Below are 13,350 nucleotides of genomic sequence, written 5' to 3' on the forward strand. Positions count from 1 at the left end.
ATCTATCAAAGAGTTTTGATATATCAACGACCTGCTATGAATATTGATATTCGTGTGATATACTTCTATTTGTACTTGATTTGATATATTTAAAAATTCGAGTAGAAGAAACTAAAAAATTGAAAATCAAATTCCAAATATTGTCATATTTGCAAAATAATAAAAAAAAAAAGTTGCGGCTCTATTTGCAAATATGTCAACATTTTAAATTCAATTATCCAAAAAATAATTGTTACACAGAAAAAGTTTGATATTAGAAGCATGCATCCTGAAATTTCACCCAGTAGCAATTACTAATGTTCATTCATTCGAATAAAATAATGCGTTCAATCAACTGAATGAAGCTTCAAAAAGATTGAAGAATTTTCACTGCACATTAGGAAAATTTTCAGTTGCAACAGATGAGCACATTAAAGGCAATTCTTGCATGGCATGACCAAAACAGAATGCTGCAACTTTCTGGGTTGAAGTTGGAAATCAATAATGCTCATCAGATTTCCTTTCTCTAACATTGTTCTATAGTTGAATTGTAATTCACAAAGTTCCTCAGAGAAATGAAGTTGATAAGCTCGCAATAAATTCACAGATCATTTCCTGTTTGTGTACTAATACTGCATGAGGATTACAGATTTCAGAAATCAGGAACCAGTATTTGCACAAACTTCAATCTGGGGAAGTAGAAACAAAACTATTAGCACAAATGCAGAGTTCAACTATAGACAATTTTCTTAAACTCCCACAAGAAGATTCGAAATTTTACAGCAGAAAAGCACGAACAATAGGGGAGGGTGCTTAGTGTTCTTTAGATAATTCGGTTTTCAAGACTTGGTGTTCATGGCCCCGAATAACCAGTCTACTGACAATCGACAGTTACCAACCTAAGAGCAACCAGAACACTGAAATGACTATCAAGTATGTCGCTGCAACGATTTGAAATTGAACTTTACCTGGGCATGCCTTGTAATAACTGATCCAGATTTTTCTAGATTAAATAAGTTGTGCTTTTTTCAGGTCAGATACGACGCCCCGGTCTTCTGGACTTCTTTCATTGTATAGTACCTGATGAAAGTAAATGAATGTAGATTAATTCACAGCCACAAAAACATATGATAAATTTAATCACTTTGCAATTTTGGTACCTTATCTATGATGCCATATTCAACTGCTTCACTGGGACTGAAGTACTTTGGTCTCCTGATATCAGCTTCAATCTCCTCAGTCGACTTTCCAATATGCTTGGCATAAAGCTTAACCTTCAATATTAGTAGAAAAAATAGAACTATGTTACTTCTTTTGCCAATGCTTGTTTAGGGGGAACGAATGAAGATTCTCAACCTTATAGAAAACAACTCTATACACCAAACTAAGTAAAGGCTGGTGCCCTTTGGTGGAATGCCTCACTGAGCTTTGATGTGGAATTTATGGCTAGAAAGAAACAGATTTTTTCAAGACCACTATAGAAGTTGAGGGGATATTTTTGATTGCTCATTCTGTAGCCTCTTCTTGGATCTATCTTGATAGGCATTATTGTAATTACCCCTTTTTTGTTCATCTAAATAAGGAAACTTCCTGTGAATCCCTTATTTGAGCTAGGAGATGCCTCATCGTCCTTCCTTTTTGTCTAAACTCTAACCTTTGTTCTTATTTTATGCATGGTTTTGGTTTATTATCAATAATAACTAAATAATTTAAACCCCATACTACAATAGCAAGTGCACATCCCTCCCTCTGGAAAGATTAGGCGGGAACAAAGAGAGGGCAATCTGATACACAAGTTTCAACCATGATCTTACCAGTTCCGCCTTCACATTTCTTACTTCTTTTCTTGCGAGCTCAATGTCTGTTGCTTGACCCTGAAACCTTGCAATTGGCTGCAGAGTGGGAGAGAAAAATAAAAGATTTTCATAACTGCAAAAGTATATCAAAAGACAAGCTTAAATGCAGAAAGATGAGTAAAGCAAGATACAAACACATTTCTGAAGGTAGGAAATGAGGAGAAGGATAAGGGGAAAAAAACAAAGCAAACATATCTGGCACTGATAGACTACCTGCTTCATCATTATTGTTGATGAGGGCAATGCAGAACGGTTTCCCCTAGCACCAGCTGCCAAAAGAAGAGCTGCTTCTCCCCAAGCATTACCAACGCATAACGTGAATATAGGAGGCTTAACATACCTGCAATGGAAAAGAACAATCAGTGAAAAACATTACACTACTTTGTTGATCCTCGACAAGCATTCGATGCCAATCAAAAAACAAGGTTCTTAAGAGTGGAATGTCAAACCCATCAACTGAAAACAACACACAAGAGGGAAAAATTTAACATCAGTTTCAGATAGATTAAGTGACAAGCTTCGGAGCAAATTCTAGACAAGGTTTCTCAAACCTTATGCAACCAAAATTTTCTTCACTTTTGTATCTTTCCCAGAAGAAGAATATCCTGTATTTAGCTGTGAAATGTGGTGGTGAATATTCTATGCCTTGAATATCTTCTCAACACCTCAAACAGATGACCCATGTCTAGACAATTCATAGTACGTCTTATGATGAGGTTTTAAACATTGGTGTTATAGACATGTAAGTTGTAAGCACTAAGCACCACCTTATACAGCCACAACAAATGTCATGATGTTTTAACTTTTAATGATTTCAGTTGTCAAAAGTAAAACTCATCCTGAGCCCAGCAAAATAAAGCACCAACAGAACAGGAAAAGCAAGAATTTCTTTAGATAAGAAAGCACATTATTGTTTTAGAAAGAGAGGAAATTCAATCAAGATGATTAAGATGGCATGGGGACATTCAAATGAGTTCTACATGCAAAGCTACACAGCAAATGAGTTCCACATCATATGGTGGTTACCTTGAGGGAAGATACTGCCAGAGCAATGAGGAAAAAAAAGTTCAGACCATCCTACAATTCAATGCAAAAAATGGACTCGACCATCAAGATAAACGGCCAAAGACTTTAAAATATAAAGATTATTAACCTCATAACATCATATATTGCAAATGCCTCGGTCTCGTAGCCCAACTTCTCGCCACCCTGGAAAATGCAAGCATTCAGATTAGAGATCCATTATCAAATGGAAATGAGCATAAGTTTAATTGAAAACATGAGGGGTGATGAATGGATTGTGAGCGTTTTGTTCATAAAGCAAGCTCCGCTTTCGTACTAGAACAGCTACTTGAAATTAAATATAACTTTTCCTGCCTCCTTGTGTTATTTACATCACAATAGACAAATAAGCACAAGAGACTAACTCTACAAATACTCGTGCCAGTTGCTTAGCCTTACACAACAACTATTAAAGAAAAAAAAAGAGGTATCGCCAAAAAAGTCAAGCAAGATAAAATGAGACATCAACACAAGATAAAAATTTTAAAACATGGTTAACCTTTGTTGTCCCTGTGGAGTTTATATAAAGATATATAGGCTTTGCTTCATCCTCATACTGAAGGTAAAGAAATTCAGCTAGTATCAACTCTGTGACTGAAGGGACAAGAGACATGCCCAAGTAAACAATTCGATTCTTGTATAAATAGGATGCCAAATCTGGAGGAGGTTGCTCCCATGCACTTCCCCTAGAAAATGGAATAACCTGTTCAAATAAATCAGGTAGATAAGACACAAGAGGCCAGCAGGAATGGAGACTGGCTGTGAAGAGAACATTTTAAAGTTTAAGGGAGACCGTAAACTGTTAAGAATCATCATCTAAATTTAAAAAAAAAAAAAAAGTCACAAACAACTTTTTCCAATTGGGTCTATTTTTCAGATTCCATTATAACTACCCACTGATTAGAGAGTCGTTCGTTATTGGTATTTGAGCATTCCAACTCGAGTAAAATATCTTCAATTTTTCGTCTCTTATTTTTGCCAAGTACAACACAAATCCTCCAGAAGAGGACTCTTAAACTACAATTTAATGAACCAAAGCACCTAAAAGAACAAATAAGCAACAAAATTGAAAACCAAAACACCAGAAGAACGGAATTGCGAAGGCCCTTACCATGGTAACAACGCCCCGCTTGCCCTTGGATCCACGGGAAGAATCAGGATTAAGAGACGACGGTCGGAGCTTGACGCCGGCAAAGTCTCCGGAAACGCTGCCGCCGGCGAAAGGGGCGAGAAAGTTAGTGGAAAGCGGCGTGGGTCTGAGAGAGGAGGAGGAGAAAGACAAGGCCCGGTTGGATTTTGGATTATGGGAAGAGGTAATTGATGGTGATATTCGCTTGGTAAGCGCGAAGGTGGAGGCAGTGGTGGCGACCTCCATAGCTGGAAAACCTTGAAGAAGAGCGATAATCTGGAGAACTAACAGAAGCCGAAGATAGGAGTTGGAAGAGAAGAAGTGAAAGTTGGAGATTATGGGCTTTCATTAGTGGGCTTCTCAAACCTGAGGGACCAAGCCCAGCCCAAATCAAATTCTTTCAAAAAATAAAATAAAATAATAAATTTCTATAAATATATATATACCTTCAACTTTAGTTCATTTTTGGTCACACTACTTTTAAAATATTCGTTTCGTTTGGATTAATATACTTTTAAAAAGTGACTTTTGATTTTTATTTAAAAAATTTTAACACAAATATAAAGTAATTATTAAATTATTTTAAGAAATATATTGAATGCAGTATCAACTAGATAGTTCAGTTTAGTTTAACAAATCAAATCTAGTTGAGTCTATAATTTGGGTTAATAATAAAAAAAGGTTAAATATATTCATGGTTTTTTATTATGCTTCTTTATTTCTTTTTTTAGTTGGATTATACGTGTTTTATCTTTTAACAATATTAACAAAATGTTAATATGATATGCCACTAGTTTGTTCAACTATTTGGCACATCACGCTGGTTCAAGTAAAACTTATTTAATGAACATGTCATGTCAATATTTTGTTAGTGATATATTCAAATTATATACTATAAAAAGTTAATCCAAAATTTAGAGATCTAATTGAAACTTTTTAAAGTTTGGAGGTAAAATAGACCTTTAATGCTCAAAGAACCTAAGACTAAATAAACACAATGTTCAAAGTATACAGTGATTTGGTAGTAACAAATTTGGATGTCTTAAGCAGTTAAAGTATGCTATATTTCTCCACAAGTTTATTTCTTATAATTTCAAAGTTGTATCTATTTAGACCTTATACTTTAGAAATACCTTAATAAATCCATTAACTTAACTTTATGTCTAGCAAGTCTAGGGATGGCAATGGGGCGGGGTGGGGTCGGGGGGTCATCCCCATCCTTGCCCCATTGGGTATTTTTTCTCCATCCCCGCCCCCGTCCCCGAAATTTTGGTGGTGGGGACGAGGTGGGGATTCCCCGATCGGGGAGAGATTCTTCGTTCCCGTTATAAAAAGGGAAAAAAGTGGTTGAGGTATTAGTTTGAGTTTTTTTTTCTAAATATTAAAAAGTATTTATAAAATTAATATATTGTAATATTATTATATAAAAAATAGAAAAAGTAATAAAAAATTAAACGGGGTAGAGTTGGGGAATCCCCAACTCGATCAGGCCGGGTAACCATGGGGATCGGGTTCCGCATGTATTTTTGCCATCCCTAAGCAAGTCATTCATCATTGTTACTAATTTTCTTAGTATAACACTTACGCCTCCAAATATTTAAATCTACCCAAAGTCATCCCACAACACAATTATTTAATAACAAAGTGACGTACATAACGTACATATTAAACACAATGTTAAAAGTTCAGAAATATATTATAAGTTTTTTAAAGTACAATGACTAAATCATATACCATCTTACCAATTTAGAAACTTTTCAAAGTAGGGTGACTAAATAGGAGTGCACAAGAATAATCCAAAATCAAACCGACCTCACCAACGTCGGTCGGTCAATTTTAGAGGTAGAACGGTCGACAGTCAGGTCGGTTCTCCTACACCTACGAAAAATCAATTGATCGATCGAATATTATACAAAAAGTGTATATATATCTCACGTACATATTCACAATTTCGTTTAGGGTATCTTCCATTTTTTATTTATTTGGGGTCACCCCCGATCTCTTGCCTCTTTCGTGCTCTCTTACCTCTCTCTAACATCTCCTTTTCTCTCCTCTTGCCGATGCAAACCTTGTAAAAAAAAAAAGGGAGTCGGTTTTAGTATCAAACCGACGATCGACCGCTGAACACCTCTACCATTAAAATCTAGAGTATAAACTTGTAATTTAACCCTAAATAGTAATAGTTTATTTATACAAATTATATTAGAAAAGTGACAAGTGACAAGTGACAAGTGCCATAGCTTCCCCATCCATCATAATTCCAAGGCTGAGGATAGCTCACAAGAAGAAGAGGAACACTCTCCAGTCTCCTGCAGAGCAATGTCTTCCTCTTCCATGGCCTTGTTTTCTCCTCCATCCCATTTCTCTACGCTCTCTCCCTCTTCGACCCACAGAACCCACTTCTCCTTCACGGCCTTCCCATCTCTCCGAACCAGAAACCCCACTTTCACCACCATCAGGGCCGCTGCTGACAATGGCGCCGGAATTTCAGCTGCCGTTGCTGTAGAAACCGCCGTCCAACCGAAGGATCCAGAGCCGGAAGAGCAGGAGAGCCTCGCTGCCGGTGCTAATGGGTCCGTGGCGGCTGCCGAAGAAGTGGAGGTGGTGAGCAAATTTGAAGACCCCAAGTGGGTTAATGGGACTTGGGATTTGACTCAGTTTCGGAAAGATGGAAGTACCGATTGGGATGCTGTTATTGATGCCGGTAAGAACCCTAAATTCACATGGTGAATCAACAATTCCTTCGTAATCCGGACGAACCCTTAATTCTCTGTTGAATTTCTTTCTAATTGAATAGCTGAATCTAGACAACTTGTGGGGATACATTTGAAATTTGAGTAGAAGATTGCAAAGTTGCATGCAATGTCTGAAATGATTTTGATTCTGCAAGTTTTGATGGTGTTCAAATATCAAATTGTTTGTAATTTTTTCTTGGTGATACTTGAGCAATTACTTGATTTTCCATCAGAGGCTAGGAGGAGAAAATGGCTGGAAAACAATCCAGAATCATCAAGCAATGAAGACCCCGTAGTATTTGAATCATCCATAATTCCTTGGTGGGCTTGGATTAAGCGCTACCATCTCCCTGAGGCTGAGCTACTCAATGGTATGATCATAACATGTTTTTGTAATTGCTTTATCTTGCTTTCTTGAAGCTTGTTTGAGAAAAATAATGTTAAAACATCTGTGTACTGTACACTTGTTTTCTGGAAGTTGTTTTTTTATCTTGTTTCCATTTGGTAAGTTCTCATGGATGACATGTTTTTTCAGATGAAGTTCCTTCTTCAAATTTGTAAATCATGGCTTCAATGTATGCTATAACGTTGGCTTTCATAAGCCATTTTATCACAATTCTCATGAACAATTTTGAAACAAGAACGAAAAACTATTTTGAATATGGTTTTCAGAACAAGTCCTTTGGTCCTGTTTGATACCATTTTATTTTGGTTTTCTGTTTTTAAGAATTAAGCTTAGAAAGATTACTTTCACCTATGTGTTCATCTGTTTTTGTTATATAACTTTTGTAAACATTTTCAAAATCTAGGAAAAATTTTGCATACAAGGAAAAGTAGTTTTTGTTTTTTAAATTTGGTTTTATAATTCAAATATGTTTTCAAAAGAGATAAAAAATTTACTAATGAAACTGTAAAAAAGCAAACATAATTTTTAAAAACATAACTAAAAGCGAAATGATTATCAGACGACACCTTAGTTTTTATCAAAATCTTAAACTTCAATTTGCACTTAGTTTTGCATAGAAAAATTTGCAAGTTTGTGAATGAATCATTTGCCAGTAATAAAGTGATGAGTAAAGTATCGTATGTACCATAATGTCATGAAGCGTGGAATGGTTTTGGATGCAGGCCGTGCGGCCATGGTGGGGTTCTTCATGGCTTACTTTGTTGATAGCTTGACTGGGGTGGGACTAGTAGGTCAAATGGGCAACTTCTTCTGCAAAACTTTGTTATTTGTAGCTGTGGTGGGAGTTCTTTTGATCAGAAAGAATGAAGATATAGAGACTATAAAGAGGTTGATTGATGAGACAACATTTTATGACAAGCAATGGCAAGCAACTTGGCAGGATGAAACCTCAGCCAAAAAGTAATATAGAACATAGTTGTCTTGTCTGTTCTTGTTTTTAATTAATTTATGTTTGTGTTCTGTAAGAATTGAGCTAAGTAGAGAAGGAGGATAATATGTGAGCTCTGAAAGATATTGAATTTTAGGCCTCAGATTTTTATTAATGTTAGGATTTCTTTCTTCAATGAAAATGTCTCTCTATAATTATTGGTTTTTCTGGAAATATGATTGACAAGGTTCATATTTTCTGATGAACTTTATCAGAATACCAAAATCCAGTTTGAATTTGATTTATGTTCATATATATATATTTATATGGGTAATTATATTTGTTTGTTCTTGAATTTTAAGTTATTATGATTTAGATCTCAGGAGTTTTAAAAAATAATTCAAAATGGTCTCTATCATTTCATTAATTTTCAAAATCTTCCATTAGTTCATGATAAGCTACTTTGACATAAAGATATGTATTTTTGTCTTGATACGCGACTGTCCTTCTACATTTAAAAAATCTTTATTTGTAAAATTTTAACTTAAATTTTATACACTAGAAAAAATTATATTTCAAGAAATTTAATATGTGAAGTATAATGGCTAAATTGAACTAAAGCAAGTCGAGTTCAGCGATAATTGACATATAAAAAATACGGAGAATAAAATAATATTTAATCCTATATAATTTATTGTTATTAATTATATATATAATTTTAATGTTGTTAGAACCATATATAATTTTTTTGATTCTTTTTTAATACAACAAGTGTAGGGACCGGATATTAAGTCTCCAAATTTTAAGTAGAGTGTCTTAACTGAGCTAACGATATATAATTAATTATACATTTTTAAGATGATATGATAAAAATAATTAAAATTATACATAAATATATTCCCCTTTCCACCTTTTGAAGGTGTGAACCAAATTTGAATTAAATCAATTCTTAATAACATTTAGGGGAAATACACTGATAATCAAAGTACTCATGATAAAATACCTTATTTAAAAAATATTCTTGAACATATTTAGTAAAAGGTGTTTAATGTTTTCTTAAAAAAAAAGGGTGTTTAATGACAAATTTAGTGCTTTTTTGACAAGTATTTAGGGTGTGTTTGGAAGTGATGGTAAACGATAGTATGAGATTTAATTATAGTTAATTTTCTAAAATACAATCCAAGTGAACCGTAAAAATAAATTTAAAGTGATTTTAAACTTTCCTAATCAATTTTTTAATTTGTCAAACATGATCAACGGAAAGGAAAATGATTTTGACAATAGTTAAAGCAATTTTGGTGGGCCAAAATTACTCAAAAACACACCCTAAATCGCTTATTTCAAAACTACTCCCAGATACATTTTTAATGTGTAATTTTAGCTGATTCTCAAATACAAACCCATCACCACTTGTTTAATCCTCTCCATGTCTGGTGGAGAGATGAAGATTGAAATTGAAGAATGGAAGGTGATATATAATATTGTATGTATATTTCACCTTGTATGTATCGCCATGCCTTGTATTTATTGTACATATCACTTTGTATGTGTCACCACAACACATATTTGTATATGCATATATATATAGGTTAAATATTAGTTTGATCAATATATTTTTTGGCTTTGGTTCACTTTAGTTCATAATTTTAACCCGTTCATTTTGGTCCTTGTACTTTCAACTTTTGTTTATCTTAACATTGGACTTTTAAAAAGTGACTAATTTAATCTTTATTTGTAAAATTTGAATAGAGTTTATACACAAGAAAAACTTGTACACAAATTTATGGTTACATTATAAGAAATTAAGTTAATGAAGTGTCTGTTAAAATTATAATAAAAATGAGATAAAAAAATGAAGAGACCAAAATGGTCACTTTTTAAAAGTATAGGGACCAAAATGAGTGTTTCAAAAGTATATGGATTAAAATGAAACGACCATAATGAACCAAAATCGAAAGTACATTGACCAAAATAGTATTTAAACCATAAATATAAATGTACACAAGGTGATACATACTAAGTGATACAGCTATATATATATATATATATAAAGTAATATATCTATCCATATCTATATACGAATATATGTATATAATTTCATAATCTCACAAATATATACAAGGAGAGAAGACTTGAGAATTATAAGTTCATCTAGCTCAGGCTCAAGCTCTATCCAGTCAACTGAAATGGTGAACTCTCTCTCTATTTCTCTGTAACTCAAGGTCTGTGTTCTGACATGGTGTGGTGAAATTTGTGATAATTTTAGGCAAGGGTCTCAAAAGATAATAAAGTGGTGGTGACTGTGTATTCAGAGAGGCAAGAAACAAGGCTAGCAGTAAACCGTTACCAGCCCGACGACGCGAACAAAGCAGTGAGAAATCAGTGGAAGCAAGACATAGCTAGTAAAGGATACAATAGGAGAGCTGAGCTCCTCAAGTACTCTCAACGGCTTCGAAATTCTGCACGATCACCTACATCACCATATATCCGAACACGATCACCTACATCACCATATATCCGAACACGATCACCTGCATCACCATATATCCGAACACCAGAGCCGACTTCCTTAAAGAACAAGCAACCAATTGCAAGAAACATAGCAATTAATCTTGCATGCTCTTCCTTTTCTGTAAGTTTGCATATTGATTTACAAAGCAATCACATTTATCTTTTTGTCCTAGCAAGAAAGTATGATATAATCAACCTAGTTTTCTTCAGCAACAATCTAATCCAACTATATACATAGCAGTTATATTTGGTAATGGAATCAAGTTTTGGAGGTGTAAATGGAAGCTCTCTCTGATCACTCTACCATAATTTTAAGCTTGACAAGATCATGACAGCTTGATGCAGTTATCAGTGTAGTATATAGCTTGACATTTATATCATGTGTGATGAAGAATTACAATTTGTCTTTTTTATGATAGCTGGTCAATGCTTGTGGAAAGCCCAAGGGTGCCAGATTTACATCTTGCTTCGGTAACCTGATTCAAAGATCTTACAAAGCTTTGACAAGTTTTCGACCAAAGAAAGAGAGAAATAAGCAGAACCAAAGCAGTGGACCAACAAGCAAGAATGTTAATGATAATATAAAAAGTAGTGGATCAACAAGCAAAACTGTTAATGATGATATAAGAAGTAGAAGGATAAGACTACTGAAATTTACATGCACTTAATTTTATAGATCTCCATAAAACTTATCTGGATGTATGCCTGGATTCCTGACTTGACTATGTTTCAAGTGCACTAAAAGTGAGTACAGCCCCCTCTTTTTGTTCTTTATTGAAATAATCCACTATTTGCAATTTTACAAAAACAAAAAAACAAAAAAAAAAACAAAAAGAAAAACATAAAATGAGGTATACCAAACTAACAATATCACATGTAGATCTGCTATCTAAAATGTCTTGTCCTACTGCCCGACCTCAGTATTTGAAAAATATGTACAAGTTATGTTTGGAATAAGTATTGCATAAACTAACTCCTGATGCTTACTGTATGTATAAGCAATGTCTAGTTATGTGTAATTACTATACGAGTCTATCCACTGAGCTAAGCATTGATACTTTTCCTCGTAATACTATAGATAATCATCGTTAGATCTTGTCGATCTGTTAAGGTATCTATAAAATATTAAATTTTCCGTAACCCATCAACTTAAACTTTTGGATTTGATGGTAATTTAATATGGTACGAAAGGAGGAGGTCCTGTGTTCGAACCACTGTAATATAATTTCCTCCTCACTTCATATATATATATATATATATTTATATGAAACAATACTTTCATTGAGAATAATAAAAAAGATACAAGAACTACAAAAAAGGACCAAGGGCATACAAAAAACAGTCCAGAAAGAGGAAGCCCCCTAAAGAAAAGGACTCCAATCCAAAAGAATAAGGCCTAGCGTATAATTACATAAGGGCTTAGAAACTGAGCCCCATAACGAAGTATTAAATCTAACTAAATCCCAGACATAGTCAACAGACTTTTCCACCCTCCTAAACATTCTATGATTCCTTTCCAGCCAAATACCCCATAACATAGCTAGAAAGCAAGCCTGTCACAAAAAGTGATCCCTATTACGAAAAGGAGGGTATTTGACTGCCATAATCTTTTCTCCTCATTTCATATTGATTACCACTTGTTGAACCTTGTGCAAATTTTCATGCCATAAGGTATATAAAAGATTAAATTTACCGTAACCCATCAGCTTAAGTTTTTAGATTCAATGGCAATTTAACACAATCTACAATGTTTGGAAGGGTATTTCAATTTCCTAGTACCTAAACATTGCTTCTTCGAGAATATTTAGTGTGCTTGTTGACAAGAAAAGTCCCTGCACCAGAGTGTGCCACTTCAATATCAAGAAAGCATATCAACATTTATAAGTCTTTAATCCCAAATCCTTTAGCTGAATGTCGTTCTAGATCTCCTCTTGAAACAGATGCAGGATATACAAAAATTGGAGTTCTAACACGTTCTTAGGACAAAAAGAAAGTATGATTTTCGAACTGAAATTGGAAGTTCAGAGCAGTAGCTCATGCTACAACTGAGATTAAGAAGATAAGATGAGAAAAATTACATCTGCTGCTTCAAGAATCTAATGCATACAAAATTTCTCTACAAGTAAATATGTAATTTGACAATAATACAACAACTCTTTTATATAAATGATGATTCAATTGTTTACTGTACCACCATCCTTTGTATACGGACAAGAACTCAATTCTTCACACCGAACCAAAATTTGACAGTTGTCCAGATGATAAATTACTCATAGCCAGAAAATTTTGCGAGTGAACCTTAATGTTCGAAACTTTCTACTGCAAGTAAATTGGTAATGTCATGTTAAAGATGACACTTACTGGTGTCTTTGTTGTCGAGTATACTCCCAGAGTCCAATGGCACCACTAACGTGAACATTAAGAGATCTGACAACTCCCAATTGAGGAATCTCAACACATGCATCAAGTATATGGATTATATCAACAGGTATACCTTCCTTTTCACGCCCAAGGACCAATACCTACAGGGGTATTCAAAGAACCATAGGCATAACTTCAAGTACGGAAAGAAGAAGAATGTTTTGCTCTCAATTTTGTAATTCCCATAAATAGGTAACTAGTGTAACTATCATTTTTTTTCAATGTAGCATCAAGAATATGTCACTAGTGTCTTCAACTTCAGAAAAATGAAATATACAATTAGCATTTTCATCTTCAGAAAAATGTTGTATACCTCATTTTCT

General features: G+C 34.2%; 3 protein-coding genes across 4 annotated transcripts in view; 1 reads left to right on the forward strand and 2 right to left on the reverse strand.

The window, feature by feature from the left end:
• Positions 1-274: 274 nt before the first annotated feature.
• CLPR4 (CLP protease R subunit 4) lies at positions 275-4,328 on the reverse strand. 2 transcript variants are annotated; one of them, XM_022299829.2, is made up of 8 exons: positions 4,009-4,328; positions 3,397-3,600; positions 2,989-3,044; positions 2,049-2,175; positions 1,794-1,871; positions 1,140-1,253; positions 948-1,059; positions 275-668 (listed from the first exon to the last, which is right to left on the reverse strand). In XM_022299829.2, the coding sequence occupies exons 1-7, from the start codon at positions 4,270-4,272 to the stop codon at positions 988-990; spliced, it is 915 nt and encodes a 304-aa protein (XP_022155521.1). In that variant the 5' UTR covers positions 4,273-4,328; the 3' UTR covers positions 275-668; positions 948-987. The 2 variants fall into 2 exon arrangements, with proteins under 2 accessions (XP_022155521.1, XP_087975185.1); XM_088119059.1 differs by having other exon boundaries at positions 561-878.
• Positions 4,329-6,257: 1,929 nt separating this feature from the next.
• LIL3:1 (Chlorophyll A-B binding family protein) lies at positions 6,258-8,394 on the forward strand. The gene is made up of 3 exons (XM_022299860.2): positions 6,258-6,730; positions 6,995-7,132; positions 7,890-8,394. The coding sequence occupies exons 1-3, from the start codon at positions 6,346-6,348 to the stop codon at positions 8,129-8,131; spliced, it is 765 nt and encodes a 254-aa protein (XP_022155552.1). The 5' UTR covers positions 6,258-6,345; the 3' UTR covers positions 8,132-8,394.
• Positions 8,395-12,464: 4,070 nt separating this feature from the next.
• LOC111022655 (tRNA/rRNA methyltransferase (SpoU) family protein) overlaps positions 12,465-13,350 on the reverse strand; it is a 55,635-nt gene continuing 54,749 nt past the window's right edge. Inside the window, 1 exon segment of the mRNA XM_088119228.1 lies at positions 12,465-13,128. Coding sequence (XP_087975354.1) covers positions 12,964-13,128 — 165 coding nt within the window. The 3' untranslated portion in view covers positions 12,465-12,963.

Source organism: Momordica charantia (assembly GCF_013281855.1).
Source record: "Momordica charantia cultivar OHB3-1 chromosome 10 unlocalized genomic scaffold, Mcharantia_2.0 BLBB01000010.1, whole genome shotgun sequence".
Classification (NCBI taxonomy): domain Eukaryota; kingdom Viridiplantae; phylum Streptophyta; class Magnoliopsida; order Cucurbitales; family Cucurbitaceae; genus Momordica; species Momordica charantia.